We start from the raw sequence: 15,932 nt of genomic DNA, 5'->3' as shown, positions 1-15,932 counted from the left end.
GAAGAGCTCTCAAGGGTCCTTTACACACAAGCCTTGTGTGTTCCTACTCAGTTTTTACCAGCATGGGCAGACAAACACTTGGCTCGGCACATGGAGCCAGAGGATTCATCCCAATAGTTAAACCTTAGAACTAAAATTAGGGTATTGTTTATAAAAAGTTTCAGAGTTCAGAGACAAGAGACCACAGGATCCATTATTAAAGTAGTTATATACTGTGAAATTAAGTATCACCTCTTTTTTTTAAATAAGTGAATTAATTTATTAATATTTGTACATTAAATTGTATACAATTTCAGATAGCATTACAGTTAGATTAACAAAAGCTAGTTACCAAAAAGAAAATACAAAACTAAAAATTATTCTGGAAGCTTATTTAATACAGAAGGAAAGTTTCAAGATTATGTCCATGTAAGTCCAGTTTGGTGATATTTGGTAAAATATTTAATCTTGAAAATGAAATGTTTAAAAAAAATGAAGTAACTTCTATAAAATCATATCTAAGGCAGATTTTATTGTACATTGATTTTAAACATTTGGATAGAGGGAAAAACCTGAGATCTATACCCAAAAGCTATTCTCTCCAGAAGAGATATACACATTTGTTTGCTTTCTGTAGCAAACAGTATATAGAATTGTTACTATAAAAGTTGTGCTGTACATTAGCTGTAGTGCAGGTCACTTTCATATTAAGTGCCAAGAAAGGCTTAACAAAATATACAAAGTCTTGTAAGGTGAGGCTGTTTAAAGCATTAATTGTATACATATTGCACACTCTAGTGAATACTCATGGTTCAAAAAAATACTCACATTGCATTTGCCAGTTCGTACATAGTGAACCACACTGGAATGAGAAAGGGTCAAGAATAGCAAGTGTTACCAGCTGTCAAATTAGCAAAAAGTGAGAGGCAGGTCCATGGAGGCTGGTGTCTTCCCTTGAGTGGCCAACAGTTTGCTGTTCTCACTGGTCCCGGGACTCATAAAGAAGTTTTGTTGCCTAACGTGAAGACAAAACGCCACTGTGTTAACTGAAGTTGCACTTGCAGCCACCTCACCTCCTTCCTACCCCTCCAAAAGTTTCCTTTAAACCCCAGGCCTTCAGTTCTTCCTCTGCTATTTTCCTTACCTAAGGCATTTAATAACATAATAACAGTCATTTTTTGAAACTGTTCAAGGTTACTTGGTGTGCAGAACCTGAGGTCACTGAAGATTTTAGATCAACTTGCATTTGTTTCTTCTTCCTGGTCAGAAATGACCACTTCTGATCTTTCGAAACTGCCTTTGAAAACATTAGAAGCAGTATTTCTGAGATTTTGGTTATCTGCCTAAACATATGCAACAAACAAAGTTATCCTGTTCTTTATTCCACCTGCCTCTTCTGCTTCCCCCTTGCACAGTTTTGGTGAGGTGTTCCATTTGTCTCCAGCTCTCACATCAACCAAGCCCCCGTGACAGGAACAGCTGTGCATTCTCTAGCAGCAAGTTCCTGTACGTGCTGTTACCTGGGACCTCTGAGAGCCTCACTGCACCCACCCATCAGTTACTCAAATCTGAGCTGCTCAAAACTCCTGTCAGAGGAGACAAATCAGTGGGGGGGAGCGTTGGGCTTATCGGTAACACACGGGTTCTCACCATACCTGTCAGAGTTGTGCTGAACCCAAGTTAAACAGCAGGGCTGGGGGTGACTGGGGAGCTTAACAACGGTGGGAAAGAAGCAACCAGCCACACACTTGCATTTGCAGACAGCTTATAAATTACACTTTTAAGTATCAATCAGATTAATAAACCTCCAGAACTAGTTCAGGTGGTTTTGGTTTTTGTCTCCTATAACTTTGACTTCTGAAGTAATAAACTTAAGTTTCATGAGCCACGCAGTGCCTAACAACAACAGATGAAGCAATCTTCCACAGGGTCCTGCACCCACCCCTGTTCCTATTTTCAAAAATCAAACCTTCTTTAAACCTTCATAAAGTAGTAAAAACAATTAGCTGAGTTTAGGTTCAAAAGAGTATTTCAGAATGCAGGATCTTCAGTGAGTAACAAAAATCTAAGGAAAAGTCCAATTCCCTCCTTCTTTTCACCTAATGACATACGTAAGATCTTGGGAAACCCTTTGTAGTGTATATCATCTTCAGGTATCAGCATAAAGCTAAAGTCATGTTCACAACAACCATCCATAGTTTCTCTTTTCTTAAGTAAGAAGACCCTAAAAATCCTTAAATAAAAACTAAGAAAAAAAAATACTCCCAAGGCTGCATACTCTCTTCAGTGCTACTGAGCACCCCCCCACATTCAGATTTTCTTCAGCTCTCTAAGTCTGGCTTCCTTTGCTCACCTTATGCATAGCTGCCAGCCAGCTCGCCGACAGCTTCTTGTTACAGCTGAAATCTTCACTGGCTGTGAATTTCATCTGCTTCAGCTCCTCTGATCCTGGTACCTTATACTGCAGAATCATACCTATGGCACGACTGTTACCTCCTGAGAAAAGCAACAAAATCTTGAACAGCAGCAGGTTTTACCAACTAACTAACACAACCTCCTCTGGCTAATACGCTCGTTGGAAGAAAACTCATCACTTAATTCAAAGCGAAGCAACTGCAAGTGCACTAAGAGCGGCTGCACCAGGGGAGGCAGCGCCCAGGAGCGTTGATGCCAGGCAAGGGAACGTGCAGACTCTGCATTGTTTGATTCTCTCTGGCAATCACTGAGGCAGAACTTGTATAAGGCGTCAGGGAAAGCTGCCAGCTACACACACAAAGAATATCCTCACGTTTTAACATTGCCATGTCTTCTCTTAAGGAGATGCCATAGTTTCAAACTGTAGCCTGCAGTTTGTAAACTGAATTATGAGAATTGTGAATTACAGAATAACTGAATTAGACTGACATCAAAGAGCCACAACGTCTAGCACAGCAGTCAAAGTCCCTCCGAACCCAGCAAAGGTTGGGAAAGATGCTTATGCAAGCCGCAACAACGACTGGCAACATTTTACTTCCTGAAGGAAATCAGCTACAAAAGACATTGCTCTGACAACAGTGTGACAGCGAGATGTCTGTATCGCCTCTTTTACTCCAGCTGCACAGAGATTAAGATAAACTAAAGCAAAATTGCAGAAATGAAGCAAAAGCTTTGTCTAGAATACCCCACTCTATTGGCATTATTTCCTCAAATAGAGCATAAAGTCTCAGGAACGGCACCATACACAGAATAACACTTTTTGCAAAGCTCTCTTCAAAAAGCGTCGGGGCGAGAGGGCTCCTGGAGGCCTTTACTGTGATACCCAAGAAGCCAAAGAAAGGCAATCTCCATCTAAGCAACCTGATCAAAAGCCCACAAGCAGCATTAGTCAAAACAGCCATTTCCTCCTCTTGTGGGATAAACTGAAATCCAAGTTCATCACTCACTCCCCTGTATCCACCCGGTCAGACTAACAGATTGAGGGACTACTTAAAGATAAACCAGTGGAAATAAAACACCTACAGCCTTGTCCATTTTGCTCAGGTCCAGCATTCCAGGACATTACAGAGTCAGGCAGAGCAAAACTTGCACAACAAGAGGTTGTATTTCTTTTAAAGATGTGCAGAAACAAGCCATTAATTAACCGTTTATTCAGTGCAATTGCTGGACAGTACAGAAAAAAGCAGATATTGTTCATTTCTGGTATACACAACTCAGCACACCTCTACTGAAGTCGGTGATGTGTAACACTGTGTACCACTGAAGACACTATTTCTCATCTTCCCTTCTCTTTTCTAGCATGGACATAGCACATGTGGTCTAAAGAAGGCCTCAAATGTTTTAGTTCTCCTCCAAAAAAGTTACAAAACATTCATTCTCAGGTTATTAAACAGACAGATGGGAAGGAATCGTTACAAGGCAGATCTGGATGACCTGGATGTAACTGAAGTTGAACAGCTATCCATCAGGCAAAAAAACAGCACTGCAGAGGAAGGAAGATGGGAGGGGGGGTCACAACAACATGCTTAGGTGTGTCATGCTCAAAGGTACTGGTGATACCTTCAGGAATATGCTGGCTCTCCAGAAGGCTGGTGTAAGTGTGAATATCTTTAGCTACCATCAAGAAGGAAGGCAGGCAGGCAGGCAAAAAGATAAAGCAGTCAGAAAAGTAGTGAACAAGGAATTACAGGAGCATTAAGTAACTCAGCAACACATCTGGTCGATTTGACTACCAAGATAGGTTTATTAAAGTTAACATGCTGTACTGCCTGAGTACTGCGCAGACAGGCTGTCCGATCAGACAATTCCAGCAGTGACAGAGGTGTTGCTAAAGAACAATTATTAAAATTCCTGACCTTGTTTGTTCTCATTTCAGGGAAATCATATTCAAGTTCATCCTGAAATATTCTAAAATCTGGTAAGAGATGAGGCAGTAAGTAGCTGCCCTCTGATTCAGATGTTAACAGTTTCATTTGGCCACCTCTTCATCTTGAATTAAATTAAGAAAGCATAGTTTAATTATTTATTTCCCCTCCCCCAGTTCCTCTCTCACTCTCCTCACAATTGTTTGTACCAGCAGAAGAGAAATCCCAGCTGGACTCTCTCACTCTCCTCACAATTGTTTGTACCAGAAGAGAAATCCCAGCTGGAGTCTGAAATGGAAGCTACCAAAGACTAACAGTTCCCTCCTGTGAGCTTCTGGATCAGTAAGTGTTTTTATTTAGCGAAGAGAAAGATGATGACCACCTTTACTCAGGTTTACCAAGTAGCTCTTCCATGTTCGAGCCATAAGGTAATTTCTCAATTTTTAGGTTTTCCTCAAAATCCCAGTATCCACATGGCCAGGGTTCCACACACTGCACTCTGTTCTGACAGCAGGTGTAACTAACACAGTTAAACCTAAGTTACCAATAGCCTTGAACAATAATTACAACTTCATATATCTTTTTCTTAATAGTTAATTTGTATTCAATGAAAAAATTTACCTCCAGGAGTAAATCCCTCTGTAAGTATCTGAACAGTTGAAATCTGTATAATTTCAATTTCATAGTGGCTGTCTCCATCCAAAACCAGATATCTACATAACAGAAGAGAAACTTTTTAATTATTTTTTTTCTACAATAGCAAGTCCAAATCAAAGGGAAAAAAATCCCAAAATAATCTCTCAGTGACTGGCTGTTTACACACTCTTTGGGGTGGGGAGGGAGAGAAATCAAGCAGGAAAAATTACTTTTCACTGAAGTTCTTCACTTAAAAGAAAAAAAAAAAAACACAACAACAACAACAAAAAACCAACAACAAACAAAAACCCCCAGAACTTACAGGTCAGTTTGCCAGGAGACCCTTTCACAAACATTAAAAGCGTTCTTCCAGAGTTTTAGGGGATGAAGAGAACACAAGACTCTCAGGTGTTCTAGCAAACCAAATTATAAGGGTGACCAAAGTCATGCTGTGGTGGAATGTTAAACAATACGGTGCAGTGTCACAGTCATTCTGAAACAAGCTTTTTTCAGTGGCTACAGATTTTTCCCTGCCCCCTCTTCCTGTGATCTCCCTATCAGCTGGCAAAAACACTGTACTCCAGTGGCACGGAGAGGCACTGTCAGCGAGTGCAGCTCCACTACTCCAAGACATTCTGATCCACGTTCTAGTCACTTCAAACAAACTTACTACTCCAGTGAAGTTGTACATATCCTTTCAGTCTGACTACTCTCTCCGATATCCTCACAGCATGTGACTCTTACATTTTGTTTAGGTTATTAGATAATACTACAGCTGTAAGTGCAACAATAATGTAGTTTACAATTGCAATTTCTATCAATCTTTCTCACCTCTGATTGTTGGAAAGTCGACAAACCATGAGTTCAGATTTATCAGATGTTCCCAGAGTTACAAAGAATGTTGCACCTGGAAAGAAATGGTTTATTATTCTAATGCAGAGTTTCCGAAGGAATATTTGAGTATGAAAAAGGGTAACTGATATTTACTTACTGCACCTAATACACTTAATTGGATTAATTAAGAGACTAATTGAAATGTTAAACTGATTAACATCAGCAGACACTCAAGTATAAAAAGCTGATCTTTAATTACCATGTTCTGAATCACAGGACCTTTCACAACTGCTATGTAATTTCTCCCACATGTTGTAGAAGTATAGATGGTATCTAAGATTATTCTTTTAAAAATTAGAACAGATTTAGAGATGGCAAAAACAGGCAATTAAAGACACTATCTTGTCACCATAATACAAACTATTGTTTCAGTATTCAAAAAAAATCTGTCAGAAGAATCTGACAGCAGGATGTGACCTTCAGCTCTATGCTTAATAAATGGTAAAGACACCTCTTCATTACTCAAGGCTAGCTCAGTCTTAATTTGAGGTCAATGAACTTCAGCCTTCTTGTTTTGTTTCTTCCTGCTCAAAACAGCTCCTTTGACATCGGGAAAGCAATCTGAACTACATCAGTGAAGTGATTCATAAAGTAAAGCAGACTACACGCCTAACCACTGTATTTCCTCCATGCCTCATGCTCCCTGTATTACATAATTCAAATACTGTTGGTTTGGGAAATGAAAAAAACAATATACACAGCCTTGCCAAACCGTCTGCAACCCATCCCCATAATCTGAACCACGCAGCCTCAGAGAGCTTCACCTCTCTGCCTGTTTCACAACCCTGTGCTGTCTCACTGACCCCGCAGCATGGGGCCCCTGGCTGCTGCTGAAGCGAGACAGAGAGGGAACAGCAGCAAAACCGCACAGGACATCCCCACCACCACCTCACTGACCGAGACCAGGGGCTCTGCAGTAAGTCAGGAACAACTTCAGACTGGAGCTGGATAACACAAATGCGAGCAGGACAAGCTTTTAAAAAAAATCTTCAGTTTAACATACATTATTTAAAATCTCATCTACACAGAATCCCAGAATTGCCTAGATTGGAAAAGACCTTTAAGGTCATCGAGTCCAATCATTAACCCAACACTGACAAGTCTTTGGCTAACCCATGTCCCTCAGCACTATGTCTACACGACTCTTAAGTCCCTCCAGGGTTGGGGGTTCCACCACTGCCCTGGGCAACTCCTTCCAATGCCTGAGAACCCTTTCAGTAGGGGTTCATCTGCAGAGCAGAGTGAAGAATGATTTGTGTGTTACAGGGATGAGCACACTCCTTTCTGAAGCTAGCATCTCCCCAAGAAACCTCACACTAATCAGACGTGTGGTTTAGCTTTCCAATTACACACGCTGGATTCATGCCAAGAGCTGAGCACCCATTAAAAGGCACTGAAGAATCACAGAATATTTAAAAAACTGAAGACTCAGCTTTCTTAGTGTAACTGAAACACAAATTATTGTATTGCATGTAGTTTTAATGCCATGCAAAATTGACCACGCACGATGATCTGCCATCAACCATAGCTGTAGGCCACAGACAAGATCAAAGCTCACAGACCAAGCTTGAAACAAGCAGTCTCTTGTTAGAAAATATTAAAATATTCTCTACTGTTAAGTTTTTTTCATCCTTATTTAATGTAACAGGAATCTGGCTAAAAGATGCATTATTTTAAGAAAAAGGTCAACTGCACACATATCTTAGAGGCATTAAAAATTCCTTTGTCTTTAACTAAATCACTCTGTAAAGGTTGAGTAAAAAGCGAAAACTTCTCTGTAAATAAGGAGGTAACAGAATTATTAACTAGCAAACAAGAAGCATGGCAACAAAAGAGTATGTAAAGGAGACAAAACCACAGCGTGTTTGACAAGAGGCAACACTCTTGCTGTTTATCACAGTTGTTCAACACTGCATTTGAAGAAATATAAATGAGATCAAACCAGCATATATATATATATATATATATACACACACACATTCAGTCCTTACCATTCATGAGCACTTTAAGCTGTTTGTCATAAAACTCTGTTTCTTTCTGAGAGATGAGGGCGCACTCGGCGCACTGGCGCACGGGGTCCACAAAGCACATGCGAGGCAGAGGCACTTTCTTACTGCAGCACTTGTCACAGAAGCACTTTCCACATCTTCGGCAGTGATGCTGAGCATGAGAGAACAGCTTGTTTGTTTATCTACACAGAAAACTAGGAGGGAATACTTTGATAACGTTACTACATTAAATATCCTCCTCCCCAAGAAACAGAGCAGCTCCTCAGGTGTAAAACATACAGGTTGACAGGTGAGTAAAGGAAGCTTAACTGCTAATGGTATCGAGAAATCTCTGAAGACTGACCACAAAGGACTGAGTGTAGTATGAACAAGAGCACCTACGTCTTTGTTGGCACCCGGTAAACATGCTTCTAAAGCAGACCAGACACTGAAAGGGCTTCTCCAGTGTCCAGTAAATCCTTCACCTTGCTATCAAAAATGCAAGGGAAGAGTGGTTGCTAGATCCCTTCCCACTTCCAAGCGAAGATCTTGGGAAACTTCAATTGGAGAGATCCTATTCTTCTCCCTTAAAACTTATTCTCAAGTTTTTCCCATGGAAACTTAAAACCCAAAGCTATTTCCCTATCAGGCAGCACAGTACAAATCCAATGACGTTGCAAAATCAGAACTAGTATTGCGATGTGTTTCACAGCTACTGTATCTGCAACAAGAGGCTTGTGTTCCACATCACTGCTGGGGTGTGACAGTCCCAGCCGGCCTCCCTGGTGCAAGTTCTCACGTCAGAACAAGTATTCCCAGGCAAGCAGGAACTGACTTGTGGCCCAAAGCAAGTTGGAACAGTGTGATACAAGGAACTGATACGCTGCAGTTTTGGTCAGCGTTATGCTTTCCTTCCAAATATTACGCAAAATTCTCTGGAGCACCTATTTCCCAGGGCCACTTCCATTTACTTCCCAAAGCTAACGCAAGTAAAACACAGCAGCCTAATGAATCAGTGCTTCTCAATCAAAATGCTGTAACCAACCAACAACCATACCCTTAACCCACCCAACTACAAGGTAAAACAAGAACCAGGAGAAAATACACTGTGATAAATACATTCTGTGAGTTAGGAGAACTAGGATCACTAACTGACATCCGAAAGCTCTTCAGGCCTCCTGAAAATTTACATCTATCTGGTATAACATTATTTTACTATGGCTGGTTTGCAACTTCTCCTTCCCTCTCACTCCAAACAATAAATCAAAGAACACTGACTATGTCAATGCACTGCAAGCCACACTTCCACCTCTCCTATGAGGACAGGCTGAGAGAGTTGGGGCTGTTCAGCCTGGAGAAGAGAAGGCTCCAGGGAGATCTCATAGCGGCCTCCCAGTACCTGAAGGGGCTACAAGAAAGCTGGGGAGGGACTTTTCATAAGGGCAGTTAATGACAAAACAAGGGGAAATGGCTTCAAGCTGAAAGAGGGGGGGGTTAGATTAGATATTAGGAAGAAGTTCTTCACTGTGAGGGTGGTCAGACACTGGAACAGGTTGCCCAGAGAAGCTGTGGCTGCTCCTCCCTGGAAGTGTTCAAGGCCAGGCTGGATGAGGCTTTGAGCAACCTGGTCTAGTGGAAGGTGTCCCTGCTGATGGCAGGGGGGTTGGAACTGGATGATCTTTAAGGTCCCTTCCAACCCAAACCATTTTATGATTCTATGATCTTTCTTCACTTTCACAAGAACATGCTCAGGAAGTGTCAGTGTGTTTACACTAAGGAATGATATTCCCTGCTAAAGATCACTGCTGGCCTTCCTGGGAGGCTGCTTCCCTTCTCCATCCAGAAACCCCAGTATCAGCAGAATGCTCTCCACAGCAGTATTCCATACACCAGCACGCATTCCACAGGGACCCCCTTACTTTATGTAATAAACATAATGGAACCCTAATGTTAGTGTTTTCTCTTCATCCAACGAGCCTACTTACAGTTCACAGCTATCAAGACAGTTTATACTTTCTACTTTAATCAGAAATTCCCTTTTCCTAACCTGAGATAAATCCTGTTTTACTTTCAGAACAGAAGGAGAATTTCAGTTTTGGTTCTCCACATTTTAACAGTGGAAAAACCCCTAACTGTGTATTATACATTGGGCAACAGGAAGAAATTCAAAGAAACAGAATTAAAACAAAAAGGACGTCTACTCAGAAAATGTAGAACAGAAAGAAAAAATAAGTTACATCAGACTTTGCATGTTATTCTACTGAAATCTTCTACATTTTAAATCAAAAAAGTCCATCTTAGTATTTTGCAACAATTAATGCTTTACATTTCATTGATTTCTCTTACCTTTCTAGTTATGAAGTCAAATTTTGTATCACACTGCATACATCTTGGGCACTAGAAAACAGTACAAATTAAGATTTATCTACAAGATTTCTAAACCTTTAATCCTACTACCATGTACAAAGACTAACCTTTGTATTATGCACTAAAAAGAAACACCTCCGACAAATTTCCATCCTTTATCTTTCCACCATGGATGGTTTCCATGTATTTTAATATTGATGTAGCAAAATAATGTCATTTCCGTTTGTAACACAAAAAAAGCTGCCAAATTCATTAGCCCTAAGAAATACTGCACCTTACCAGCAGTCCAAACTACATTTCAGAAGTGCTTATCACGCTTAATTACGTCTGGCTACCCAGTCATATACTCCAGACTCAACTGGTTTTATGCAAGTTGCCATCCTCACTGTATTATCCTGTGATGCTCTGTTGACTCTCCAAAACATTGTTTATATATTTTAATGCTCTCAATACTGACACATTTTTGAAACATGCTACGAGATATCTGTTTTTCTGCCCAGTCACTAAGACTTCATTTTTATTCCAGCTACAAAATGTCACTTCCGAAAATATCTCTTTCCTAAAACAAGCTTACACCCACACTCCTCCCAAAATAAGAGCCAGAAAAAAATTGAAGTTTCTCTCTCACAAGTAAGTAGAGTTTAAGGGGTGACAGTTTTAACTTTCTAAACTACCAGAAGTGATCAGTGATTGTTAGACAATTAAAATTTTCTATACAGAAAGTCACCCACCCAAGGACTGATACTCAGCTGTCAGATAACTGGATTTTCACCAAGATGTTACATATTTTTACCCACCATATAAAAAACTACACTCTAAGGCTTATAATGCAATTATTGCTAGATATATTTGCAAACATTAACACAAAATTATGCCTGACATCTGAATCAAGAGTACACAGGTTAGATCCTGTAGTAACTTTAATGACTCTAGAAACCTAAACTCTTCAAACCAGAATATCTGAGACTACAGCAGAATATCATCTAAAAATATGTCCCAAGGTGAGCTGGTGCTATTTGCTAAGCACACAGTAATCACCTTTTGCCTTTAATTAACACATATCAATACTTAACCCTTTACCTTCTATAAATTAATTCAGGTTACAACAGCTTTTGTCATCTATTTTGGGGACTTTTGCTTCAGCAGATACCAAATCACCCAACAGCTATAGACAATAAAAATATTACAGCAGCTAAATTAAAAATTCTCTATAAACTTTTCATTTTCTTTCGAAGTACAAGGTTGTTAATGAAGCGTTCCAACATCTAAACAAAAGTTTAACAAATTAGAGAGTAACTGCAGTCACTGTAATGGAACATAAACAGCTACTTGCAATATTTGTTACAATAAGCTCTGTTTCTAAACCCCACACACAAGAGAACTAGAAGTGTCCCTGGATTGTTCCAAACAGCGTACTGAACTAAGGCACCCAACCACTTCTTTTCACCATGGCTGTAGGAAACCTCATTCTAACACTCCCTGACTGATAACCTTCAGCATCGCCAGGGTTTCAGCTCTGTAACAAGTGGCACCCTACAGCCAATACCACATTTCACTCTACACCGATCTTCATTTAGTGTTTTGATTTTTGGCCTGTGTAGCTTTAATAGCTTGTCTGGGAGTTGGACTTGGCAAGAATTCTAGTATACTTTGAATTTACCAGGAGTCTAACTGATTTTCTTAATGAAAACATGGGGGGGAGGGGGGGAAATGTGGTCAGAAATTAGAAAGCCCAAGCCACAAACCAGGGAAAAAACCCACTCTTCTAAATCCTGTCCCAAATAGACTTCATACACAACGTTAGGCAAACATACAAGTTGCATTTCAGTAAGGAACAAAGTTATCCATCCTCTTATTTCACACAAACTCCACAGAGAAATATTTCTGAATTACAAGCCGACCATGCTGACGCTGCCTGAGATACAGAGCAGCCATAAATAACCACAAGCCAAACGGGACGTGGTAACAGGCGCTGCAAAATGGGATTGTTCCTACAAAAATGTTCCAACACAAGGAGGCTCCTTCAAGGCACTTCTGCTTTAAGTGACCAAAAATCAAGTGAACCATTTGCATAATATCAACTTCTACACTGCCTGGGTAGACATCCCTACTGGAGAACATGTTGAAAGGTGAATCCTCCCTATTTATCCATCCACTGACATAACCAGAAAGTGCATGAGTACTCAATTAGGCTTTACTGCTTGAAGGGCTTTTTATCACATTTACAGAGAAGAAAGCATGATGTTTGAATTACTTCTCATATCTTCAAGACACAGATTTTTTAAAACTACTGTAGATTTGATTTTTTTTTTGTCAAGAGGAAACAAAAACATATGAAGTAAGAAATTAAATAAAAATGCATGTCAAGTACATTCACTTCACATACAACGAACATACCACTAGTACTGGTATCGTATTGCTTCATACAGCGAGAGGAAAATGGAAGAACATTTCACAGTTGTAGGATCTTGGCATTAATTTTAAAATACCAAGAGCTAGTTCATTGCAAATAGAGTGGAACTTCTCATGCCTTTGCTGAAGCTGGTAACAAATCTGCATAAGACTTTGGATGCAGGCAGAGGTGAGAAACGCTGCAGATGGACAGGAAGCTGTAGTTACACTTCAGACGCTTTATTTGCATACACATTAACAAAGCTATTCAAGAAGTGATGCAAGGTAACACCCGGTTGAGCTTGTGAACAAATACAACTTCTGCAAATGTGAAAGTTCACAAGCTCATGGAATCACTCCTTGTAACACACCTGACCAAGACAGCTGATGCCAGAGTGGACAACAACCCAACACAAGACGGGGCTTACGATGCGTTCTGATGTTACCACTGTCCAGGGACAATTCACCGCCACGAGTTTGCTGCACAAGTTTCCAGCAATGGGACAGCAGCTCTGTCACACTGCTAGTGCCGACTGCGAGAGCCTGGGCCAACAGAGGACCCCGCCACCCAACGCCCAGCTCAGCCCAGCGCCCTCCTGCAGTGCTCCAGGAACCCCAGGAATCACTTCCACCACATCCCTACGCTCCTCTCGGCTTCCCAGCTCTGAGGCACGCTGTGTTCCTCAGCCACAGAAACATCTGGGACACAGCTGGATGTCACGAGGTTTGGCCTCTGCTGCATTCAAAGATACAACTTTTACTCAATTTTTAGTCCAAGAATTCCTTAATGGGAACATCAACAGTTGAGCTCTGCTGGCGATTGACAAAGAAATTCTGGGTTAGACAAGGCACATGCAGGGACCGACACTCTTAAGCTCTGTCTCCAGTTTAATGATGCTCAGCACAAATTGTCATACTATCCACCTCAACTCATTATTTATATTATAGATAAGAGTACCAAAAAGAAAGTCTTCTGTAGTCCTACTTCAGTCTTCAAACTCCTCAAAACAACTAGTGTGTTAAGATTGTATAATCCTGTGGCGTAAAATTTAAAAATTGAAATATTTTTCAGTGTTATATAAGTTTTGCTAAACTACTAACTGCCATAGTTTTTTAAGTGGCTTTACTTTTAAAAAAATAAGACATTAGACTTTTCCTGCATAAGAAAAACAAAGCTACTGAATTTGTGAGTGTTACTGGCTGCACAGCAGAAGCCAGCGTATTTGGAAAGCCAGATCAAAATTTGCTCTTGGACAAAGAACACTTTCCCCCCCTCCAATACATCTGACATGGTAACAAGAGCAAGTGTGAATTCATTAACTAGATAACACTGGCTCTTTGAATTTCATTTTATTAATAAAAACATGGGGTTTATAAGCTTCCCTGTATACCACGTACCTGCTTTATTTAAGGAAAAAGTTTGCAAAATATTTGGCAATCGTTGACCAACGGGATGTCAGAATTTCAATACACCTAAAGAAATCTACTTTTTTTTTTTTTCCCAAAATAACAATAATGCAAGATTAAGAATATGAATTAATAAATGCATTTTAAACATTTGCTGGTAACAGACTTCCACTCAATAGCCAGTACTGAATCTGATGCACAGACACCACTCAGCCACAAATCAACACCATCTGCCTACTGACCATCAGACTACAGGGGAAAAGTTGAATTTTAAGGAGCATGAATACCTGCAGTACAACTGTCATACAGAATTCAAACTAACAAGACACATCAGACTGATGTATCTAAAATATATATAAAAGACTTAATTTTAAAATATATCTAACTAGTTTAAATAAATCCTACCACAATCCTCAAATGACCTGTAGTTGAATTAAGATGGTACTATGGACTAGACTGAGTTAGAAGTACCTTGTTTGTTTGTTTATTTGTTTTTTAAATGAAACTAGTCTGCTATAATCAAGGACTACTGAAATATAAAACTACATTTCAGAAGGTCAAGGAGAAAACTAATTTCAATTTAACTGTTACACAAATTATATTCACTGATGATGATGTGAGGAATCAGGCTTCCAGGTGGCACAGGTCAGTGCACACAGGGCACAGCAAGGCAGCAACAGCAGACTCCACGGCAGGCAAAAGGAAACCACTTGCACAACAACTGCTCAGGCTTTGCTACAGGCTCACTGATAAGTGCACACCCCACCTGCAACACACCCAGTGCCCCGCTCCAGGGATGGTGCCAGCTGGGTGGGAGCCCTCAGAGCTGAGCACAGGCACCTTCCAACCACACTCGGGTCTGGTCACGGAAAGATCTGTCTTCTCTGCACTTCACTGAGGACAGACACCCAGTTGGTACTGACAGTGGGGAGGATTTATTTTATTATTATTCTCTAAGTACTGAAGAGGGTAACTTGAGGAAACTTCCACAAGATATTTTACCAGACCACTTGTTTAAAATAAGTTGGAAAAGTCACCTTCCCAAAAAGTGATGTTATTTTGGACATAACCAGCAACTCACTTGCTAGCCATGCACCTTAGGGCAGTACAGGTCAGTCTCAGCTGCCTGAGCTGCAGCAGCTGCGAGTCACCAGTATTATTACTTTTATACAGAACTTTCTGCCTCAAGAGACACCAGACAAGGGCAATTTTTTTTCCCTCATTCCTAACCAAGGAGGACACAGTGTTCCCATACAAAACAGCCCAACCGTGTCAGTATCTGGCCAAGAATGGCTTTGTTTAATGACTCCCTGCTTAAATTCATATCATCTCATCAAAAATAAATCTTAATTCAGGTCACACTGAAATGCACTGGCACGTATCCACACCACAGAACGCTGGCAATAAATAAACAACTGATTTTAAGTTGTATTAGCATCTAGCTGTAGGGACTGGTAACAAATAACGCGTATGGCACGAAAATTAATGTAACATCAGCCTCACACAGTTTACGTGAAAACTATTTAAAGGCAAACTTGACTGAAATGGTCTAAATTATTCGATATTCATTTAACACTGAGAACATTCACACTGGGAGCCAGAGGGGCTGCTCTAACCTAGTTTTATTGCCTTAACACCGTGTATGTACTTTTTTTTAAATCAACACGGTATTGAGAATTAACTTTATAAGCATCTAAAGAGCTCACTTCACTGACCAGCAACGCCGCACAGCTCGCTGCACTCCTAACTCATTAGGCTCCTCGCTAATTTTGGTGCCACGGCCACGCATCCCTGAAGAACAAGGGACGGTCCTGTCCTTTGCGGCCCATTAATCGAAGCCAAACACCAAAATGTGGTTTACAGCTAAAAAACCGCACCCGCGCGAGCCTGACCCGCTGCCCGGTCACTCTGTCCGGCCAGCCCAGCCCAG

The 15,932-nt window shown here is 40.6% G+C and overlaps 1 protein-coding gene across 1 annotated transcript; it reads right to left on the bottom strand.

The window, feature by feature from the left end:
* Nucleotides 1–234: 234 nt before the first annotated feature.
* Nucleotides 235–10,234, bottom strand: ZFYVE21 (zinc finger FYVE-type containing 21; the record flags this gene model as incomplete). The annotated part of the gene is made up of 7 exons (XM_029084324.1): nt 235–994; nt 2,333–2,475; nt 4,015–4,068; nt 4,941–5,032; nt 5,787–5,862; nt 7,841–8,009; nt 10,184–10,234. Coding segments are annotated over 7 exons (621 nt in total), but the record flags the coding sequence as incomplete, so codon positions are not given.
* Nucleotides 10,235–15,932: the final 5,698 nt, after the last annotated feature.

Source organism: Antrostomus carolinensis, unplaced genomic scaffold (genome assembly GCF_000700745.2).
Source record: "Antrostomus carolinensis isolate BGI_N321 unplaced genomic scaffold, ASM70074v2 scaffold23090, whole genome shotgun sequence".
Taxonomy (NCBI): domain Eukaryota; kingdom Metazoa; phylum Chordata; class Aves; order Caprimulgiformes; family Caprimulgidae; genus Antrostomus; species Antrostomus carolinensis.
Note: the sequence above shows the minus strand (reverse complement) of the source record. Positions and strands in the feature narration are given on the sequence as shown.